The sequence below is a fragment of the Malus domestica genome, chromosome 14 (genome assembly GCF_042453785.1).
Source record: "Malus domestica chromosome 14, GDT2T_hap1".
Lineage (NCBI taxonomy): Eukaryota > Viridiplantae > Streptophyta > Magnoliopsida > Rosales > Rosaceae > Malus > Malus domestica.
The window spans coordinates 16,783,331-16,806,178 of NC_091674.1; the positions used below are offsets into that span (position 1 = coordinate 16,783,331).

At 37.2% G+C, this 22,848-nt stretch overlaps 2 protein-coding genes and 1 non-coding gene across 9 annotated transcripts; 1 reads left to right on the forward strand and 2 right to left on the reverse strand.

Moving 5' to 3' along the window:
* The first annotated feature begins 6,767 nt into the window (after positions 1 to 6,767).
* On the forward strand, positions 6,768 to 12,450 carry LOC114821024 (uncharacterized). Of its 4 annotated transcripts, XR_011575384.1 has the most exons (6): positions 6,862 to 6,995; positions 7,342 to 7,464; positions 8,063 to 11,143; positions 11,369 to 11,453; positions 11,578 to 11,657; positions 12,036 to 12,450. XR_011575384.1 is itself a non-coding variant. In XM_070812125.1 (3 exons), the coding sequence occupies exon 3, from the start codon at positions 8,131 to 8,133 to the stop codon at positions 11,125 to 11,127; it is 2,997 nt and encodes a 998-aa protein (XP_070668226.1). In that variant the 5' UTR covers positions 6,768 to 6,995; positions 7,342 to 7,464; positions 8,063 to 8,130; the 3' UTR covers positions 11,128 to 11,238. The 4 variants fall into 4 exon arrangements, 2 of the variants coding, with proteins under 2 accessions (XP_070668226.1, XP_070668227.1); XR_011575385.1 differs by lacking the exon at positions 7,342 to 7,464 and having other exon boundaries at positions 6,857 to 6,995; XM_070812125.1 differs by lacking the exons at positions 11,369 to 11,453; positions 11,578 to 11,657; positions 12,036 to 12,450 and having other exon boundaries at positions 6,768 to 6,995; positions 8,063 to 11,238.
* Positions 12,451 to 14,404: 1,954 nt separating this feature from the next.
* Positions 14,405 to 14,476, reverse strand: TRNAT-UGU (transfer RNA threonine (anticodon UGU)). The gene has a single exon. It is a non-coding gene; the product is annotated as a tRNA-Thr (tRNA).
* Positions 14,477 to 15,342: 866 nt separating this feature from the next.
* Positions 15,343 to 18,455, reverse strand: LOC103424408 (ubiquitin-conjugating enzyme E2-23 kDa-like). Of its 4 annotated transcripts, none has more exons than XM_029092943.2 (6): positions 18,272 to 18,455; positions 18,085 to 18,164; positions 17,541 to 17,758; positions 17,342 to 17,394; positions 17,049 to 17,177; positions 15,343 to 15,649 (listed from the first exon to the last, which is right to left on the reverse strand). In XM_029092943.2, the coding sequence occupies exons 2-6, from the start codon at positions 18,130 to 18,132 to the stop codon at positions 15,519 to 15,521; spliced, it is 579 nt and encodes a 192-aa protein (XP_028948776.2). In that variant the 5' UTR covers positions 18,133 to 18,164; positions 18,272 to 18,455; the 3' UTR covers positions 15,343 to 15,518. The 4 variants fall into 4 exon arrangements, with proteins under 4 accessions (XP_028948776.2, XP_028948775.2, XP_008360712.3 ...); XM_029092942.2 differs by having other exon boundaries at positions 17,046 to 17,177; XM_008362490.4 differs by having other exon boundaries at positions 17,541 to 17,655; positions 18,272 to 18,450.
* Between the last annotated feature and the right edge of the window lie 4,393 nt (positions 18,456 to 22,848).

A 22,848-nucleotide genomic window follows, 5' to 3' on the forward strand; every position in this document is an offset into this window, starting at 1 on the left:
TTTGTTGATTCAAGAAAAAGTTGTGTATTGATACTAGAAATATTAATCATAGATAGAAAGATAACTATGTATACCGAGGTATTTTCTCTACCCCTTCTTACCCTGAAAAATCAGAAGCACCCTGCGTCCTTGAACCGATAACCATTTTTCGGCTAACCTAGCCTCCTTCATCCCTCAGGAACAACAAGGGGTAGTACAAGAATATTCACCTATTGTCCATCGACTACGCACTTCGGCCTGATCTTAGGCCTTGACTCACCCTCCGTGGACAAACCTTGAGAAGGAACCCTTAGGTTTTCGGGGCATTAGATTCTTACCAATGTTTATGTTAGTCAAGCCGACATTCTCGCTTCCTCTTCATCCACTGCCGCTCGCGCAGGTGCTTCCCTCTAGGCGGAATGCTTCCTTACCAATGCATTTTTACATCCCACAACTTTGGCAAATTGCTTAGCCTTGTTAAATAAATTTAGAGAATCTTTATCCCTACAAGAAAGAAAGAAAGCCATAGGAAATTTATTCCACCTCCCCTAACTTTCTTCTTTGCTTGCCCTGACAAAGAGTTGTTCTTCTTCTCCGTGCCGTACCAAGGTAAAAAAAAAAAAAATTTTCTTTGTCTTCTTCTTAGGTGGTACTGTCGCGGGGCAACCTTTGAGGTGGTGCGACACGTTGGTTGGCAGGGGTTGGGAGTCGGCTTGGCGTGGACCAAAGAGGTGGCGTGGTAGAGGCCTATGGCTTAGGCTACTTAGTTCGGTTGAAGCCAAGGGAGGTCGTGCGATTGGGGCCACGACTTGAGGCGCTAGGGGTGCAATGTAGAGCAAACTAGATGGTGTGGAGCAACTGAGGTATCACTGTAGATTGCTCGACGCCTCGAGTAAATGTGCTCATAAGTGGGCAAGGGATACCTTGGAGGTTAGGGAAGAATGGGAATCTGACCCCTCGCCTAAGATGTGTGTTCCGACTGAGTTCATCGATGGTAAGTGAATTGCTTCATCTATGGGCTGCTTTATGCCTTTGTTGAGTTTTATTAGATTCATGAATAAATTAGGCTAACAAAGTGATCTTTTTTTTTTAAAAGGAAAAGTACGCTATTCATTGCATTGAAATATAAAACGTACAAACTGAGGATAGTGTGCTTAATGGGCATCGCAAAAACCTTGTCGGGGCTTCCAACCCGGTCGAAGGGAAAAGAGTGTCCCGGACGACATAGAGAACTATCCTCAAATGACAATACATAACAAACATAACAAATTACAAACTTTCTTCAAATAAAATATCCCTGAGCAAATCAAAGGGTTCTTCAAACCACAAAAGTTGGTGGGAGAAAATTTGAAACTATTACAATAATTTAGGAGAAAGGGAAGTTTCAGAATCCGAACATATGGATGAAAACCCAACACCCTATCCACTAGGACATTGGACCACATGCATGCTTTATATTATATCAAAATAGACTTTTTGTCCAAAATGGTCTCTGAAATTAACATTACTCAGTTTTTTCCTTGACAAAGAAAATCGATTTAAGTGGTTCCCTAAGTTTGTCCGCCGTAAATCATTTGGTATTTCTGTAAAAAATCTGTCAATAACCTTGTTAAATTGTCACATGGACGAGTAGTAACCACCTTTTAAAGGTATTTTTATCAAACTAACTTCTCCATTTAACGAGGATATTGACAGAATATCCACTAGATGATCAAATGATTTACAGTAGACAAACTCAAATACCATTCCTATCGATTTTCATTTTCATGAATCAAAATGAAGAATATGACAATCTCAAAGATCATTTCACCTAAAAAGCTTTCCAATTGTAGGGTAAGTGGGGAGGCAGATTCTTTACCCTCCCACTTCTCGTGCCCTCCCGTTTGTGTGGTCATGGTTAAGCCACGTCAACATTTTATATTACTATTCATTTTTGTCTTATTATCCCTATAAAAATATATATATATAAAATGTTGACGTGGCTTAACCATGACCACATAAAACAGAAGGGTACGGGAGGGCACGAGAAGTGGGAGGGCAGAGAATCTGCCTCCGCCATTTGTAGGCTAGACATGAGAGGCGTCACTCATAAAATTTCTCTCTTTGAAATATTGAAGTATTGTTCTACATTTTCTTATTATTTTCTTTATCCCAAAGTCAATTTTTGGTTATGCTAAATTTATTGATACTTACTGTTGATGCGCAAAACGGGAGATCTTAGAACAACGTAAATCCGATCGTGAATCTGCATGAAATGTAAATAACACAAGATGTATCGTGGTTCACCCCAAGGTTTAGGCTACGTCCACACTGATATTGTATTTATCTGTTTGTGAGGGAGAGAGATGGAGAGAGCTTCTGAGGGTGAGAGAAAGCCTAGGAATTGGCCTCCCCCAATTGTGAGGGTGATGAGTCCTTTTATAGAATAAGGACTCCTCACTTATTACATATTTGCCCCTTCCTTTATTACATAATTACATTTAAGTCCCCTGAGTATTTATACGAGGTCTAAATACGAGGCCCTAAATATGGTATAAACAGTAGTCCCCCAAGTCTTCAGTCAAGAGAGTCTTTTAGTTGGACACTTGAAATTCAGTCCATGTGTCAGCCGAAGTAACTAGATGTTGTCTTGAACTGATGCTCGATATGAGGTGGTGCTCAATCTGAAATGATGCTTAACTAGAAGTAGCACACGATGCGAGGCTGCTGGGCTCGTGGCTTATATTACCTTGGGTGGCTCGGCTTGTGGCGTTTGAAGGTGAGAGAGTCCCTTTTATAGAATAAGGGCTCACTCCTCAATATATGGATGATGGGATGCTCTCTAATTATGGTGAGGGAGTCCCTTTTATAAAATAAAGGCTCGCTCCTCAATACATAAATGATGAGTTATGAGTGATGCTCGCGGCGAGGCGGTTGCTCAGCTGGCGGCGATGCTCTCTAACGAAGGTGAGGGAGTCCCTTTTATAAAATAAAGGCTCGCTTCTCAGTACATGAATAATGGGTTAGGAGTGATGCTCTCTAATGATGGTGAGGGAGTCCCTTTTATAGAATAAGGGCTCGCTCCTCAATACATAAATAATGGGCTAAGTCCCCCAAGTATTTTTCATGGGGCCCAGTTGAGGCCCAATATATGTTGTATAGTGTAGTCCCCCAAGTCTTCGGTCAATAGAGTCTTGGCTGAAGACTTCAAATTGAATCCATGTATGGGCTGAAGTGGCGGTTGTTCGGAGGCTGTATTTGTATACCCTGCACTGAAGCTTTGTAGGTGAAGCTTTGCAAGTGAAGCTTTGAAGCTAGAGCTCTGTAAATGAAACTTTCGAAGCTGAAACTTTTGTAAATGAAGCTTTTGAAGTTAGAGCTCTGTAAATGAAGCTTTTGAAGCTGATTGACATGAGTGATGCTCATGGATGTTGTCATGAGTGATGCTCATGAATGTTGACATGAATGATGGTCATGAATGTTTATGTATGATTGTCATGAGTGATGCTCATGAATGTTTATGTATAAATGACATGAGTAATGCTCATGTATAATTTGGAGTACTGGACGTACTTTTGATCACCTGGTTGGTGGCATGAAGGAGAGTACGGGTTGTACATTTCATCATCTGGTTGGTGGCATGAATGGCTAGTTGCCAAATGATATTAAAGTACGGGTTGTACATTTCCTCACCTGGTTGGTGGCATGAATGGCTAGTTGCCAAATGATATTAGAGTACGGATTGTACATTTCATCACCTGGTTGGTGGTAATAGTGGCAGGTTGCCGAATAATTTTGGAGTACTGGGCGTACTTTTGATCACTTGATTGGTGGTAATAGCGGCGGGTTGCCGAATAATTGTGGAGTACTGGGCATACTTTTGATGACCTGGTTGGTGCTATTTCGGGCTTATGGGCCTTCGCCCTCCACAACATGCCAGCCCATTTGTTTTGGGCTTTGCCCTCCTTATTTTTATTATTTTTTATTTTTTTATTACCCTCTGATGGGGTTTATACAGATGTATCCGAAATATAAGAAAAATAATTTACATCATTTAGAAATAAGAAAAGTAAATCACATCTTTTTGGTGGGGTGTTTATTCCTTACTTTTGCAGTGTCCCATGTGCCTCTCTTCTTCTTTTCTTTTTTCCTTTTCTGCTTTACTTTTGCTTTTGTTTATGTCTTCTTTTCTCTTTTGCAGATGGCAGACAAGGAATGATAAGTACATTAATCTTATCTCCGCTTTTACATGATCCCTCATGATCACAGCCTCCACCACTTCTCCATACTTCCTGAAATATTCCTTGAACCATTCCTTGAACCATTCCTCATCTGTGTCCCAGGAAATCCCTCTTTTTCTTTTTCATGTGTAATGCTTACATATTTTATTTATGGCTGATGAGATGTCAGCAATACACACTTGGAATGACACAACTCACTCCAACTAACATTTGAACTTGAGCAGACTAAAATATGTACATACCTCCAGGGTGAAATCTCATGTATGGAGACAATTTGTACACGCGGCCTTTTAGAACAGTGCACATTGAATCTCTTTTTTGGTGTTGTTTAACAAAATCTGACTCCCCATCTCTAACCGTGACCCAATCTGCATTGTGGAACTGACGGGCCGCTTCAACAAAAATCTTTCCGATGTAGCTAGTGCCAAAGTCGACCAAGACTTGGTGGGCATCGTGGAAGGTGTCGGGGACGTAAATCGACGCCGTAAGGGGGACGAGCATTTTCCTTCCCTGGGGGCGGAGGGAGAGGTCGTGGAGGGTCAGCTAATCTTTCATCATTACTTTCAGTAATCTCCTCATTTGCTTCCTGTGTTTCTGCTTCTCGTTCTTGCTTTGATCATCCGCCAACATCGACGCGACGTTTGCGGGCGCAGACGAAAACGTGCAAGCAGTAGTGGTACTGGTCGCCGCCGTAGTTGAGGCAGCACTAGTTATCGACGAGATCGAGACGGATGGGTCGTCAGAGGCAGCACCAGTTGTCGGCGCAGTTGTGGCGAGATCACCGCTACCACCCAGCGCGTCAGTACTTTTATGGCTTCGAATTCCGCTGATTCAACTAAGGAAGTGAACCCCGATGTCCAGGCTTAGGTGTTCACTGACGAATTGGCACCGCATCCGAGAAATGAACAGCCCAAACCAGCTCTCGAGGACCCACCGATCTATGCGGATACCACGACCATCAGTCCCAAGCTTTGTTCCTCGCTCTTGCAGCTCGGGACGGGTTGAATCCGTATTTAACTGAAACCCAAAGATGAGGGAGTCGACCCAGGTGGCGATGTTGGAGGGGTTGCAGAGGACGGCGTCGGAGAGATTTGCATAGGCAGTGCAGATTTGAAATTGCAGGAGAATCTGAGAGAGGGAAAAACAACGAGCTTCATATGAGATTGTGGGTTTAGAGAGAAGAAAAGATATTTGTTGATTGGCTCTGTAAGTTGCGACCCTGTAAACTGTGATGTGTGAGTTTATTACTGTGATGATGTCGTGATGGACGACAGAGATTGAAGCAGCAGAGAAGTTCATTGTGAAATAAACAACGATGAGTTGAGGTTTTCTTGAGTTGTGTTTGAGTGGTGTTTGGAGATTTGAAATGGATTTTGCAGATTCACTGCGGAAGTGAAAAAATGAAAGAGAACTGACACAACTTTTCATATCGATTTCCACAGACGACTCCAAATGTTGATGCACAAAATCGGAGGTCTTGGAACAACGTAAATCCGAACGTGAATCTGCATGAAATGTAAATAACACAAGATGTATCATGGTTCACCCCAAGGTTTGGGCTACGTCCACATTGATATTGTATTTATCTGTTTGTGAGGGAGAGAGATGGAGAGAGCTTCTGAGGGTGAGAGAGGGCCTAGGAATTGGCCTCCCCCAATTGTGAGGGTGAAGGGTCCTTTTATAGAATAAGGACTCCTCACTTATTACATATTTGCCCCTTCCTTTATTACATAATTATATTTAAGTCATCCAGAGTATTTATACGAGGTTTAAATACGAGATCCTAAATATGGTATAAACACTTACCTTCAATTAATTCATAATAACAACTATTGTATAATTAGTGGGAGTTAATTAAATACAGGTTTAATATATGTTTTTATGAGCTTACTATTTGATCGGTTGACCCGATTTTACAATAGCGACAAAATCGTATATACTCTTACATAATAAGTTAACTGTTAACGAATTAATACATAAAAGTCTCATTCGAGTTGATTGAAACTCACAAAAATAGGGTTTAGATGGTAAATTGAGAGATTGCCTCACAAGCCCATGAATTTCACAATTAAATTATCTTTGAATCAAATCAACTTCAGCCAAATTTTATAATTGTAACTTAAACGAGCTTATTATTTAGTCGAATGACCTAATTTTATAATACCGACAATATCATAACTAACGAAACAAGTTAACCATTTACCACTAACGAACAAATATAACCAAAGCTAATCCAATTTGCCACTAACCAAAACTTATTCAATTTGGCGAGTAAAAGACTAAGACTTTAAGTTGTAAAACCCAAAAAGTATCTCAGAAACTCACAGAACGTAGCTTCACAACTGAAATATCTTTGAATCAGCCTGACTTGAGTCAAGCATCCAAACACCAAGATGCCATATGAAAAAACTAAAAAGTACAACAATTTAAAGATCTAAACAGAGAAATTTATACAAGATTGATGAAAAAATAAAAACCTTTTAAAGACACACACCCACATGAACAGTGTGACCAAAGTCCAAAAAGTTACAAATGTGAATCCAGAACCCCAAAACAGAGTGGATTTCTCTGAAAAAATTTCACAGCAATAAGAGGTTGGAACATGGAGCCTACCAGGCATACCTCGTCAGATCTCTTCTTCTGGGCCCCATCTTTTTCCTCACTTCAACGGTGTTCCTTCCCCTTCAGACCACTTCCTCAGTCCCTCAGACATCACAGTGACTTTAGAGAGAGAGAGAGAGAGAGCAGAAATAAAGCGTCTCTCAGATTTTTCCATTTTTTGTAGTCTCCAAAGAGGTAAAAACCAAAACCCAACACTCAGAAAATTCATTTTTTTCACGAAAAATCTTCGCTTTGTCCCTAACTCTAAATTTTTGGGGCTGAAAATTTGAATAAAAACCGTGTCTAAAAATGGTATATATCTTAAATGCCCATTATTTCAATCCCACAGTGATTGCATTTTGTCAAAACCTCGTCTTCCGAATGAAAAATCTTGTCCTTTGTCCTAAAGATACTTTCCCTTTCCCCGTTTCGGCCTTTGGGGCAATTACATATTTCCATGTTTCAGTCTTCCTTTCTCTCTCTACACCTGTGGTTTCTCTCTCTACACGTCTGGTTTAACTCCGCTGTGTTCATTTTCCAGAGATTTGGGTTTTGCCAAAGTCTGAACTTTTTCGGGGGCCTCATTGATTTCAGCCAACTGGGTTCTTCTACTCGAGGAGAAAAGATGGACTTTTTGCTTCCTTGTTCTTAGATTTGAATCCTGGCAAGTGTTCATATCTGAATTTTCAAGTTTTATTATTTTCCGTGTTATTATATTTCGCATTGGATCTGTATTGCCTCAAAATACCATCTTCCATCAAATTTCGTTTCTATGATTTTAGTGAGTGAGTGTGTTTCAAGTGTCGGTTGGGTTTTTGGGAAGCATAAATTTAAGATTTGTGTAAGTTTTTGGCTGCAATTATTTTAGGTATTGACTTTTGGGTTTCCATATATTTTTGGATTCCATTTGCATTGTCGCCGTATATCATTTACTGTATCGCTTGAATGAATTTCTTTTGTTTTTCTCTCTTGGTTTCGAACACGAACAACGTTGTTTTTCTGTGTTAAGGCATATACTGCTGTCTTGGTCCTCTTCCTAATTGTGTGAAGAGTAGACTTTCGTTTCGTGGTTCCATTTGTGTGTTGCTGTCAGATATCGACTATGTGTACATTTCTTACAGTGTTGTAGAATGCTTGTCTTAGTTTCTCGACTCTAAAACCGATTAGTTTGGAAAAGAGAATTCAATTCTACTGCATTTTAAAGTTGTTGACATGGGATTTTGGAATTCGACTACTGATTGAAGATGTGTCTTCCATTTCAGAGTGGCGTTTACATCTTATGCAACTGCACTGTATTTGAGTCATTCGGAAAGAGGGAAAGTTTGTAGATATGGATATCGGAGATGATAGCTCGAGGTTCTGTTCTTTACCGGCTACAACTTCAAGGAATATGTCCACCTCATCTTCGGCATTCTTTTCAGCAAACCAGTCGCCATTTTTCTCCCCAAGATCGCCATCTTGTCAACTATCTGAATCAACAAGGTCTGATGCTCCATGTGATAGCATGGTTTTAAGTACAGATCCCCTCAGTTCCAGCTCTGGAATTCCAGACCTTGAATCTCTAGCAAATGTAAGATATAAATTGTCAAACATGTCACCGGCCCCAGCTGCTTCAGTCTCAGGTGATTTTGAGAAGTTTGACCGCGTGTCTTCCTCAACAGCCATTTCTAATAGCATTCTATCTAGTCACAGCCATGCCTGGGTCTATGAGTATTCTGGGCAAAGAGAGAGGCAGAGAAGGCCTGGGAGAAACTCTGGAGACTCATATATATCTGGTCCGGTTTCAATGACATCTAATAGACTGAGGAGCTGTGATGTTTTCATAGGTTTGCATGGCCGTAAACCTTCTTTGCTGAGGTTTGCTAATTGGCTCCGAGTTGAGTTGGAAGTTCAGGGGATGAGTTGCTTTGTATCTGATAGAGCTCGATGTAGGAACTCTCGCAAACATGGAATTGTTGAGAGGGCCATGGACGTTTCTTCTTTTGGGATTGTCATCCTAACAAGGAAGTCATTCCGAAATCCATATACCATCGAGGAACTTCAATTTTTCGCTAGCAAGAAGAACTTGGTCCCAATATTCTTTGATTTGCGTCCAGGTGATTGCCTTGTCAGGGATATCGTTGAGAAGAGAGGAGAGCTGTGGGAAAGACATGGGGGAGAGTTATGGATTTTGTATGGAGGACTCGAGAAGGAGTGGAAAGAAGCTCTTCATAGCCTCTCCCGGGTGGATGAATGGAAATTGGAGGCTCAGGATGGTAACTGGAGAGATTGTATATTAAGGGCCGTCACATTATTAGCAATTAGATTAGGGAGGAGAAGTGTTGTAGACCGGTTAAGCAAGTGGAGAGAGAAGGTGGAGAAAGAGGAGTTCCCTTTCCCTCGAAATGAGAACTTTATTGGCAGGAAGAAGGAACTCTCTGAGCTGGAATTCATACTTTTTGGTGATGTCAGTGGAGAAGCAGAAAGAGATTATTTTGAGCTTAAGGCTAGGCCTAGACGAAAGAACTTGACAATTGGGTGGGGTAGGAGCAGTTCATTTGATGAAAGGCGAAGGGAACGAAAACTGGAGATTGGAAGCAGAAAGGGAAAAGAACCAGTTGTGTGGAAGGAGTCAGAGAAAGAGATTGAGATGCAAAGCACAGAAATTCCTCAAAGACAATCAAAGCCCAAAAGTGGTGGAAGATATTCAAGGAGAAAAAGATCAACAAAGGTTGTGTATGGGAAGGGGATTGCTTGTGTGTCGGGGGACTCGGGAATTGGCAAGACGGAACTTCTTCTTGAATTTGCCTACAGATATCACCAGAAGTACAAGATGGTTTTATGGATAGGAGGGGAAAGTAGGTATATTAGGCAAAACTACTTGAATCTCTGGTCGTTTCTAGAAGTCGATGTAGGGGTTGAAAATTGCTTTGACAAAAACAGAATCAAAAGCTTTGAAGAACAGGAAGACACAGCCATAGCTAGAGTACGCAGAGAACTCATGAGAAACATGCCATTTTTGGTGGTGATTGATAACTTAGAAAGTGAAAAGGATTGGTGGGACCACAAACTTGTAATGGATCTTCTTCCCCGTTTTGGTGGAGAGACGCACATAATAATATCCACACGCCTTCCTTCTGTGATGAATTTGGAGCCTTTGAAACTCTCGTACTTATCCGGGGCAGAAGCAATGTCGCTCATGCAGGGTAGCGTAAAAGAATACACAGAAAATGAAGAATTGGATGCTTTACGGGCTATTGAGGAGAAAGTGGGACGCTCAACCTTGGGACTTTCTATTGTAGGTGCAATATTGTCTGAGCTGCCCATACTTCCAAGTAAGCTGTTGGAAACAACTAATAGAATGCCATTAAAAGAATTTTCATGGAGTAGCAGGGGGACTAATTCGTTGAGGCGGCATACTTTCCTTATGCAACTCCTCGAGGTGTGTTTCTCGATTTTTGATCACGCAGACGGACCGAGGAGCTTGTCAACGAGAATGGTCCAGGCAAGTACTTGGTTTGCACCGGCCGCGATTCCAGTTTCTTTGTTGGCCCAAGCTGCTCACAAGATACCTGAAAAGCATCAAGGGACGTGGTTATGGAGAAAGCTGATGAAGTCTTTAACTTGTGGCTTTACTTCATCATACACCAAAAAATCAGAAGCAGAAGCGACTTCCATGTTGTTAAGGTTTAACATTGCCAGAAGCAGCACCAGGCAGGACCATATCCATTTCCATGAACTCGTCAAGCTTTATGCTCGCAAGAGAGTTGCGAGCGGAGTTGCACAAGCGATGGTTCAAGCTGTTATCAGCCGTGGATCAATATCTCAACACTCAGAACATATCTGGGCAGCCTGTTTCTTAATATTTGGATTCAGCCATGACCCTGTGGTCGTTGAGCTTAAGGTTTCGGACCTGCTGTATCTTGTCAAGGAAGTGGTTTTGCCTCTTGCAATACGGGCCTTCATAACATTCTCTCGTTGCAATGCTGCCCTAGAACTCCTCCGCCTATGCACCAATGCCCTGGAAGCAGCAGACCAAGCGTTTGTAACCCCAGTTGAGAAGTGGCTCGATAAATCACTTTGTTGGAGGCCGATCCAGACTAATGCTCAGCTGAATCCTTATCTTTGGCAGGAGCTTGCGCTATCAAGAGCCACAGTGCTAGAAACTAGGGCCAAGCTGATGCTAAGAGGGGGACAATTCGACATAGCTGATGATCTAATTAGGAAGGCGCTTTTTATCAGAACTTCTGTTTGTGGTGAAGATCATAAAGACACTGTAGCTGCTCGCGAAACTCTTAGCAAAGTCACCAGGCTTCTTGCAAATGTTCAAATTCATACTTCACCGTAGATCCCATTTTTTTTTCGTAAGCAGATTTTATTCTAGCATTTATAGAGTCTGAAATAAAACAGTTGTATACCCCATTCTGATAGTTTTTCTATACCAATTTTTAGTCCGAAAGAGATTCCATTCCTTTCGCAGAACATCATCATTTCTTGTTATGCTTATGTGAATAACATTTGTCTGCCTCCAGATTGGGGATTAAAATTTTGATTTTGCTCTTTCATATTATAAATAAACTGTAATGCAGCTCCAGAGTTTTTGAAGGATTGTTCGATGATGACTTGCGGGAGTCGGGCATATGAAATATTGTTTGCATCCATGTTAACTTCTGGGTAATATGTTTCTCTTTTACTACTTTTGAGTTTGGCATCTCGAGATCTTAATTTGATGTAGAATCAGTCTTCTACCGTATTTCTATCTCGTTGTCTTACTTTGTTGTATGTTCGTTGAGGGCAGAAAGAAGCACAGGAGTTCCGAATTGCTGTCATGAGTGAAGACTTTCACAGCTCATCGCCATATTCCGAGTGCAAATCCAGGTAAACTCTTTCTTTCATCTCTTAACTTCCGAGCTGTAATTTTATGTCTCGATTAGGAGTGTGAGCTATACGGAAAGATGCAGAAAGCTTAACATTTGGACGTACATTCTGCATAGATAACGGGCTCCCATGTGCTCGAAGTTGTTTATACGTATCACATCCGAAACTGAATGCACTCATACGTACAAATTCATACGATGATCGTCTGACCAAATGCTTGACTTGAAGTTGTCTATTAATCTCTGAATTCAAGCACAGATGGTTAAGGATTTGATAATTGACAAGATATCGACGTAGTACTTGTCATGCTTGTGTTACAACGTAGGAAGATCAATGTAATATCTGAATTGACGGGATGCTTTTCTGCTCATTTTGTAGGCAAGTATTTTGCAACAACTTCTTTGTTTCTCCGCACTGTCTTGCCGTGGTCGGAAATGCAACGGTGTGTCCTTGTGACTCTGAATTTGTTGTGAGCTTACAGCGCTGTCGGAACGGTGAATCTGAATACGTATTGAGATGCTTCTTTTATTATTGTGCCGAAGTTTGACGGATGAACTTATGAGCGTGTATGCACCACAGGAGTTGCTGAAACTTGTTTGGATTATAGCGACACTGGAGTTGCGAAAACTTGTTAGGATTACGATACAATAACAAAAGTATCCTCAATTTCAGTAAACCATTTTGACTTATTGTTTATTCAAATGAGCGTCCTATTACGGTTCCAATTATAAGGAAGCAAAAAGTAATGAGATATTCTGTTCTTAATTTATAATGATATATTAGTCCTTAATCACATACTACTCTTTTCTTTCATGGAAAGAGATCATCTCCGGATCTCTTCCATCAAGGCTACCGGATCAAGTGATATGAAATTTTAATAGTCCGAATCACTTGATCCGATGATCTTGGTGGAAGAGATCCGAAGAGAATCTTTCAGATCTCTTTCCTTCTTTCACAAATGGGTTTGAGCGGAAATTTCTTTCTCATCACAAGACTTGTGGGTGATATACAAATGATACAATGCAAATGATTGGAGCAAGAAATTCATTAAATTTGAATAATTAACAATATGTATCATTACTTGTAAAACTTAGAAAATTTATTTTGATCTTTGTGTATTTAATTGAGAATTTGAGAGACTTTAATGGATTTATAAATTCATGAATTTTTATGGAGTTTATAATTTATTTGTAGAGATTCCATATAAAATTTTGATTCAATTCCCTCGATATCTCATGGAGCTGTGAGATTTGTGGATGTTTAAAATACACTACAAAATCTCTCAAATTCTCTCTAATTGTTCAACTTTCTCAAATTCTTTAAAATCAACTTCTAATTGAATACACCTAGAATGTTATAAACATCTTTAAAATCTTAATTGAATACACCTGGATTTCTACGGATTTTAATAAGGGACACTTTGGATGCGGTCCCTAACTATCAATATTCTTTGATTGAAACCTTGTTAGTTTTTAGTTTTTGATTGAGGTCCCTGACATTAATGTAATAATGTAAGTTACTATATTTTTTAAATTAAAAAAAAAAATTGAAATTTGTAATTGTTTATATTAATGAGATTTTAAATAAAACCCATAATTTATGGGATTAAAAATAATAAAATATAAATTATACTCTCTATTATATTGTGTGTGTGTGTGTACATATATGTATGGGTACATTAACCAAAATTAACAAAAAAAAGTTATTGTACCAAAACATGGATACATTCTCAAATCAACGAAAAGAATGTATCCATATAAGTTTAAACATGGATTATAAAATTTGAAAGGATTTTATATTAAAAAAAAAGGGTACATTTTAAATATAACAAATTGATATATTTGAGAATGGGTACATTTAAGATTAAAAAAATTGAAAAATTATATGAATGGGTACATTTAAGATTAAAAAATTGAGAATCTTTTTATACATATTTAAAAAAAACTAATAGGTACAAACTTAATTTAATTTAATTTAGTATTATTTTGGAAATGTTTGAATTGAAAATTAATTAGAAGTTTAATAGAGGTGTGAGTATTAAACCCTAAATTAATTACTAATTTTTATATTAAAAAATTATATAATAAACATGTAAATTCATTATCACATTAATGCTAGGGACTTGAATCAAAATTTGAGAACTAATAAGGTCTTAGTCAATGAACAGTAAGAATTAGGGACCGAATACTAATTTTTCCTTTTAATAAACTATCTTAAAATTTTAACTGAATACACCAGTAATTTCAAATAATCACTTAAAATCCTGATTGAATACCTTTAAATTCATTAAAAGAATTAAAATTTCTCAAAATCCTAATTGAATACATCATCTTTAACAAAAAAAAATTCACGAAAAAGCTAAAATAATTAATGAACAAATTCATTTGTATCAAATTTAAATTTGTATCAAATTTAAATTTGAGAATTAGAGTGAGCAGTAGCAGTTATAAATCTTTAAAACATTTGGACAAAAAAGTCAAAAAATAATAAATGACTCTTTGTCGAACACAAGTAAATAGTCTGACAATAAGTAAGGAAACGAACAAATTGTCACGAATCCATCTGGTGACCTCCATCTCCTCTGTTAGATTGTATGATTGATTTCTGATAAAAGTGGGACCCGATTCGAAAGTGTAGTTAACTGTTGGACGTGACATCTTCTTCTGCATCGAAATTATAATCTGCAAAAACATTTTCAGAAAAAATATTAAAACTAAAAATAAAGAACCAAAAAGATAAAAACGAAATGCCCTCACGCAGGATCGAACTACGGACCTTCAGTTTACAAGACTGACGCTCTACCACTGAGCTATAAGGGCTTCTTGCTTAAATGTATTTTTGGTTCACATTCCAGTTTAAAATTTTAGTGGGAAGGAAGGGTGTAAACATAATTTATTGATTTATTTCATGCAATATATGGATTTATTTTTTATTCATTGAAATTTAAAATATACGTGCCGTTTTATAGAGCTGCAATCAACGGTAAATTGCTCTGGTGGATAAGGGTTTTCTCTTCAACCTCCCCTTTAGTCTGGCTTAGAGGAGTTTACTCTGTCTACATGGAATGGAAATCAGAATGCAATTAATTTGGCTCCTCAAAACGTGAGAAGAAGTTCCTCCAATAAATACTTATGACTGAATCATGGAACTTCGTGCTTATACTCAGAACTGTTCATATTATAAATCAGTCTATAAAGATCCTTGCAAAAAATAAATAAAGTATGAGATCGTTTAATCATCGAATTTTATAAAAACGAATGGTCGGATAGTGCAAAAGCATTAAGAACCGTTTATTTATTTGCTATAGTTGATTTAACTAAACAACCTTGTTTTTTAATTGATTTTTTTTGGCAAAAATGATCTTTTACAAAATATTTATAATATGAACGGTTCCAACTATAAGCACAAAATTTCATAAATCGATCGCAAAGTGTTTTGAGGAAAAACTCCTCAACCCTTGGAGCCAAGCATTCCTCAGTCAAAATTACCACTAGTCCAAAACTTTTTTGAATCCCATGTTTAAGTTTTGTAATGGATCGTTCTAATCAATGTTTATAGTTCAGCGTTCGCAATCAGCCAACTCTTGATCCAGTGATATTTTTCTTCCTAATAATGGAAAAGCTCCAAAGTTCAAATACTCGGCCCAATTGATCGTCTATTGTTGGTAATTATGCAGAGAGAGACATTTTCACAACATTCAAAACAATTAATCATAGTTGATTAACTTACACAACCTCCATGAACAGCAATGACACAAGGGCAGGACTTTTTCCGTAATCCCTCAGTTTTTTCGGTTTAATTTTCCATTCCGAAGCAGAACATAATGTACAGCAGACAATTCATTTGGCCAGCATTATACACCTAAGGATCGGCATGGCCTGCGACTGCATCGTCACCGGAGTCATACTCACCTTCACTCAGCTCCTCATCACTTGATTGATCTTCTCGAGCACCCCCTATGTCTTCCGGCTTTGCATATTTCTCGCAATACACTGTAAAATACAAAGAATAATCAGCATTATATCTACAAACACTGATCCTAAAGCAAAATGACATGGTGAAGTAGGGTACGAGGCCGTTGGGACAATCCAAGTAAAGATGTTGAACACGGAGATATCATGACTTATATTTGGTGAAGCGAGCTCGTCACCAAATATGTCATAATATTTGAAACCTTGATACATACAGAGTAGGTGTGAAGCTATTTCCTATTTGAAAACTCTAAGACCCATGTTCTTAATCCTTGTATCAGATCAGATACTGATTCTAAAGATTTTAATTTTCTGCAACTCCAATAATTTCAACTGAACCTAAAGACCAACAAAGCATGAAAATTTAAGCTCTTATATGCTAATTCCGAGACATCGGGTCACTTCAGCTCCAGGCATCCTTGTGTTACAAGTCAACCAGTTTAAGTGACGGATGTATAGATTTGTGTATTAGACATCAGAGAACAAATTTCTCCTAAGAATACCTTTAAAAGACAGCTGAAAACAGCCAACTTTGATCCTCAGTGAGATCAATATTTCAGAACCGGAAGAATTGAATTACATTTTCCCCAAAATCTTCACAATTGCAGGCATTTTCCTAGTAGATGAGCACGTGATTGTACCCTTAATCCTTCGAAAAAAATTTCTCTAATCCATTTAACTGTAACCTTAGAATAGACAGTAATATCTGATCTCCCGAGTAGAAGATATCTTCCATGCTATAATCATATATATTAAAAAGCTTCAAATATATGTGACGTATAGAAGTTTCAAAAGCATACACTGAAATTCTAAATACAGCTAAAGTTTACTATTTGCACATGACTTAATTTTCTAAAGAATTCAAATCTTCAAAGAGAACACTAATATTGTCATTTGATACCTGGAGTCCCCTGAAAGATAGATTAAAGAGCCCCCCAAGTCTTAAAATTAAAACACTGGAACTCAAGTAGATTTGGACGTCTCAAATATTTCCCACCTAATTTGACTACCAACAACAACCAAGCTTTATCTCGCTAAGTGGGGTTGGCTGAATGAATCCTAGAATGTCATTGCGCTCATGCCAAGTATTCCGTTAGCTCCAATTACTCTATATATTTTCTTATAGTCTCTTTCAAAATCTTCCTAGGTCTTCCTCTACCCCTTTTGACTACCATACGGTGAAATTTCATAACAATTCAAACCAGTTTAAACGTTCCACTAAACCTACACCAAAAACTATATGTTTAAACATCACAGATTCAGGACCTTCAAACACTTTCTTAAATGCGACAGTTAGGATTTAGCTTTTTGTATATGTGAACAATGAAAACAAGGAACCAAACGGAAAGTTCAAGCATGTCAGGCAGCCCATATAAGTGACAACCAATATATATTCAATTTACGAAAGCTGCATTACCACCTTTTACTCTTTGATCATAAGCAGTGCGATCACGCATCATCAAAGCAGCAGCCTCTCCATTCAATGGATCTGATGGGTTGGGATATAAAAGAAGTTGGGGCAGAAACACTTCAAACACATTAACCAGGTCTGACAAATAGTTAAGAAAGACAAGATGTAAATTTCTCATTTCGTCAAGGTAGCAGCACTAGTTATAAAAGGATAACTACAAAGTATAAATGAAAGTAAAATGTTTTGGTCTCCGGATAAACCATATCAATTTTACAGGTAAAAGAAAACATGTATAGGCCTACCAAACATGGGGCTCCAAGTTTGGTTGATAACATCTAAACAAACAGATCCCGACCTGGAACTCAAAAAAGCGCCATTAGCCAGACGTAAGTACAAGATTTACAGTGTGTTCAAGTTTTACAAACAATGCCACATTATTTAAAAGAACATAATACACAATTAAATGCCAAAGTGGTGAATTTTTGGCATCGTTCAACTCACATTTCATCAACATTTGGGTGGTAGATTTTGTTGACAAAGCCAATTGACGGAGATTTGTAAGGATAAGCATCCAGTAGCTCCACCCTTATTCTCCAGACACCTCCCTGATACAGACCTGCCACGTTCCGTTCAAAAAAGGGCAAAAAAGAAAAGAAAAAATCCCACCTTTCATTCAATATCCATATTACCCAGAAGCAAAAGTACCCATAGACTTCCTCCTGTTGAAGAAACAGCAGTAAAGCGAAATCCATGTCGAAATTCTAAAATCACATACTAGTTACATGGATGCAATTCTAAACCACTCTAATCTATAGCCAAATCAGTTAATTTAGAAAAGTTTAAGTAAATTCCCACTACTAATAATTCCAAAACCCAAAAAAACTTGCACATGATGAACACAAAAGAACACATCTTTACCTAAAATGGATAAAACCCACCAAAGATATCATAAAAAATAGCTGAAATATAAATAAGAACACACAAAGATTAAAAAAAAACTGAAAAAAATAAATGAAAAATCATGTTCTGGGTTCGGATGATTTACTCTCTTTGGGGCCATTGAAATCCACATAGAACTCTTGCATGCCGTCATTGATCATCTCCACCTTGTAATCACTCAGCATCCTGGTTCATACCACCCAAAACAAAACAGAACAAACTTGAAATTAAACGATCAAAATTAGAAATAAATAAAAAAATATTAATATTTATATAAATTTGAGAACTTGTACAGTTTCATCAAATCCATCTCACGGCGTTTGCTTGGGGAAGACATTTTTTGTGGCTCAGTTGGGGTTTTTGGGGTGGAGATAGAGGCTGAGGGAAATTCTGAGAGAGCTTTCTGCAACAACAAAAATAAATTCGGACAAACAATCAGAGAAATACGATTGGAATATATATGTACGTGTTCAGAAAAGTCGCCTGCTTTGCAGTCATGGTCCAGTAAATTTCTTGAGTTGCTGCTAGATTTCCAAAGGCCCACAGTAATTTCCTCTTCTGCCAAAGTGGTCGAATACTAAGTAATTTCCTTTTTCCCTTTGCTTCAATGGTTAAAATTTCAAGATTATTTGCATTTTTCTTAGATTTTATTTATTTATTTAACAAACGATATTATCTACGTTAAGATGGTAAGGGTGGGTTTAGCCTCATAATATGCTAGCAATAATGTGATTTAAACTCGCATTTGGTAAGAATCAAACCTAAAACCTCTTACTTACAAGTGAAGAGAAATACTACTAGACCGTAATACTAAATGACAATTTTTATTTCCTTTTAGTTTTTAGGAGATGTTCTAGGCATAACCGTGCGGCCCTGCAAATATAGGCAATTCGTGGACGGTTCTTTAGTCATTTGTGCGCATGTGAGCGTTTATTAATAGTATGCGTTTAACTTTGTTAAGTCATTTATTTGTATAAATTGTGTGCATATCACCTAATAATGTTACGAGATTTTTTTTTATTCTTTTTCAATAATAAGAGTCTTAATAGTTACTATAAATTTGCAGATGCAAAAATTTGGAGGTCTGGAGTGTTGACAACTTTAGTTCTTTTTAAAAATAATTTATAGTAAAATCTCGAATTTTTCAAATTTTGTTTGCAGGGCTGATTTTGAATTAATTTATATGTATAACCACGTCAAAAACTTTTTTTTACGAAAAAATTGTCGTTGACCACTAAAAAAACATTAGGGGTGTGCGCAAATATATTAATCTTTGTTAAAAATTTCATCAAAACACTATTTTTGTTCTTTAAACATTACATTTATTGTTGTACATACAGCACTTATTGCTTAACTTTAAATTTAGACCACCGAGGTAAAAGGTAGAAATTTTTTTTATAGGTATGCATGTGTACAAAATGATAGTGGTACTCATCCAAGTTTAGGCCTTTAAATCTTGATGCCTAAAAAGTTAACTAGACATGTACTAAGCCACCCATTTGGGTGCACACTAGTAGATACTAGATACCCTTTCTGTAATTGCCTGTACATTTTCAATTTCAAACCAACCAAGTTGAGACAGTTTTTCTTATCGCATTTTCTTTCGAGAAAATTGTGTGTAAAAAACACTCTCATATGATGTTACTATTTTAGGCTTATTATATCAGTACTCCACAAATTATTGAATAAATTCCACATACTTAATACACCCCACATTTACTTTTTCAATTAAAAATTATTTTAATACACCACACTTCCTTCCCCATAATACCCTCACACCCCACATTCTTAATATACACCTTACATTTTCTACATACACCCCACATTTTTTATATACCCCACATTTCTCAAATCTTACAACACTCATTTTTAATTTTGCCGAATGATTTCAAACTATCTGAACGTTAGTTTGCCGAATGATTTCAAATTGAATGATTTGAAAAAATGTTTAGGTTCATTTGAACGTTTTTTAATAACAATAATAATGATTTCAAAGCTTTCGAAACACCGATTTCGTGTTTCATTCGTCAAAAATATTTTTTCTCAATCAACATGTTTGTAGTTTCATTGCTTAGGGTTTTATTCAACAATGGAGGGTGGGAGGGATTTTTGATAGTTGAAGTAGATAAATAATACGTTAAAAATGATTTGGGGTGTATTTATAAATTTTTTATTATTTTTTAAACTTAATAAGGTCAAAATTGTCATTGCATAGTAGAGTAAATAAGTCATTAATATTAATTTTTAATATGGGGTGCATTCAACATTTTGTGGGGTGCTAATATAAAAAGTCCTATTTTATATGTAATAATAAAAATAAAAGTCAAGATTAATATGTCAATAGAAAACAAACTTGTTTTAAAATTTGAGTAAAATAATAATACAGTTTGTCAAAAGATAGAGTAAATAAAATGCAAGAATTGGAAGTGAGATGTCTTAGGTTCGAATCTTATGGATGATAAATTCGATACCAAATTAGACTGCTTTTTGTGTGGCTTAGCTGAACTATCTTTTTTCTTAATGTAAAAATATCGATGTACTAAGAAAAAACAATGCAAGAAAGGGTAAAAACGACTTAAAATATCGAAAAAGCAATATTGTAATTTGCAATTAAAGTTTTTTAAACTTGTTTAATCATCTTGCCTCTTGTCGTTTGCAGCTGATTTTGCACCCACACGTTAGCACTAGACACGTTGACGATTTGTAATCGACATTGTGATCTTACTTTTTATATAAAATTTGATAATAACCTAAAAGACTCCAAATGTAACTCCATAACTTTCTGTTGATCCTAAAAACTACCAAGCCTACGTGGCGCGCAGGCCGAATAATCTATGAGCTAACTACGTCATTCGGTTGAATGCGGGGCGTGCCAACTTGTTGGCCGAGCTCGACCGAGGAATAAAATATGCTAATGTTGTGTTGAGTGCGCGGCTGACTTTTGTGTCTTGCGATTGCTACCAAGAAAGGAACACGTCTCGACCTCTTGAGTTCTCGAACCTGAAGACAAGGCTAATATTCTTACGAAGTTCACAAATCGTCGTCGTCGGATTCGGTCACTGTGATTGTATTCATCAGAGTAAACTCATGCCGAATCGACACCAAAGTGTAAGGGCACAAATACTCAAAGCGGATATATGTCTTAACAATAAACGTGGTTCGGCCGTCGGAATGCCGAACTCTAAATCCCACTTGAGAGTATCTAATCATAAAATAACTCGGCGTGCAATGTGCCGAGCCTAATAAACTGTAACACCTCACTTCGCCGAGAAGGCTAATGAGATGATCTCGACCAATAAGGATTCGAAAATCCTTTTCGACCGAGACTTGGATAGATAACCAGTCACCCTCGACGCAGTGCTATCTATGCCGACTGAAGATGCTGCGAGACCGGTTGGTTCTACGGTGATAGTGCTGTTATGCCAACTGAAGATATCACTGGTTGCCTTCACAGTGCTGTTTATCCAAACTTAAGGTGTGTCGGCGAAAAGAGAAAAGAAAAAAATCTCAAGGTTGTTGAGAGAATTTGCGCAGGGCAGTTGTGTGTTGAATTGGAGGGGGGTTTGAATGATGCACAACCTCATTTATTTATAGCATTAGGTCATTTCTGGATCGAGTTAAAACCCTACTCGGATTAGGACTTCTTATTCTAATCAAACACTATCTCGACCAGTCCTATCTTGCCGAGACTCCTTATTGTGCCAGGATTCAATTACTTGTCTGGCAGTAATACTTGGCCGACCTAGGCTAAGAAGCCCATAGACTAGACTATCCACAATAACCTTTCGTACCTTCCGGGCCGAGAATAAAACTCGGCCCAAACCATTATTTTGGGCCCAAACACTTTCATAAAAAATAAAAAAAATGTAACGCCATAAAATGTTAATAGAATCATGATCCATTGAGCTTTCCAGTGATACACCGGTTTTTGGTCATATGGTTCTTGGTTAATGATACAATGACCAATATTTACCGTTCAAATATTTTAGTGTATAGATTATATCGAAATACCATGAATATTTTTGTGGAATACAATAGAATTTTAATAGTTGGACATTAATTTTAGTGTAAATTAGGTTTCAGTCCCTAGTTACCAATGCTTTATGATTGAAATTTTGTTTGTTTTCAGTTTTTGATCCAAGTCTCTAAACGTTATATACATAATTATTTTACTATTAATATATTTCCATCTTAGTTATTTATTTTTTAACTTAAAAAATTATAATTTCAAATCCAAATAAATAACTAATTTTTTTTCAAATTTCTTTGTAGAGAAATAATTGATATCCAAAGTAGGGTATTCATCTTTCTCTCTCTCTCTCTCTTGCCCTCTTTCAATGTTCTTCATGTACTACTCATTTAGTATATAACCAATTGTATATGGAGAAGGATTATCTTCCTTCTTTTTTTCCCTCCCATTCCCTCTTCTTCTATTTGAACGGTCACGGTTAAATTACGTCAACATCTTATATTAATACACAAACCACATAGATTCATAGTACAATGGAATGGGTACAATTTTTTTTACTTATAGCATTATACCCATAAGCCTTTTGATCGACCATTCATAATCTACTCATATTAATTTATCCATACTAATATGGGTACATTCGTGAAATTCCATTCTTGAATTTTACTATTTCAATTTTGTATTTTGTATTTTCAGGAATTAAATTTATTTTCGTTCATTTTCAGGAATTTTACAATTTCAAGTTTGAATTTTTGTATAACTTTCGGGGTAAATCTTAGAATTTTTGCAGAGAGCTCAATTCCACAAATGCATAGGTGAAAACCGTTCGCAAAACGGATATAACGAATAAGAAATAAGCATGTAAAGTTAGAGGCAAAATAGTCATTAGGACCTCTATAA

What these genes read in the sequence shown, in the direction of transcription:
- LOC103424408 (XM_029092942.2), bottom strand. Translation starts at nt 18,132, where the DNA reads ATGACGGCATGCAAGAGTTCTATGTGGATTTCAATGGCCCCAAAGAGA. An exon ending in CACCCAAATGTTGATGAAAT is followed by an intron (nt 17,395 to 17,540) that starts GTGAGTTGAACG and finishes TTTGAGTTCCAG; the next exon opens with GTCGGGATCTGTTTGTTTAG. An exon ending in TGATCAAAGAGTAAAAGGTG is followed by an intron (nt 15,650 to 17,045) that starts GTAATGCAGCTT and finishes TGTATTTTACAG; the next exon opens with TGTATTGCGAGAAATATGCA.
- LOC114821024 (XM_070812125.1), top strand. Translation starts at nt 8,131, where the DNA reads ATGGATATCGGAGATGATAGCTCGAGGTTCTGTTCTTTACCGGCTACA.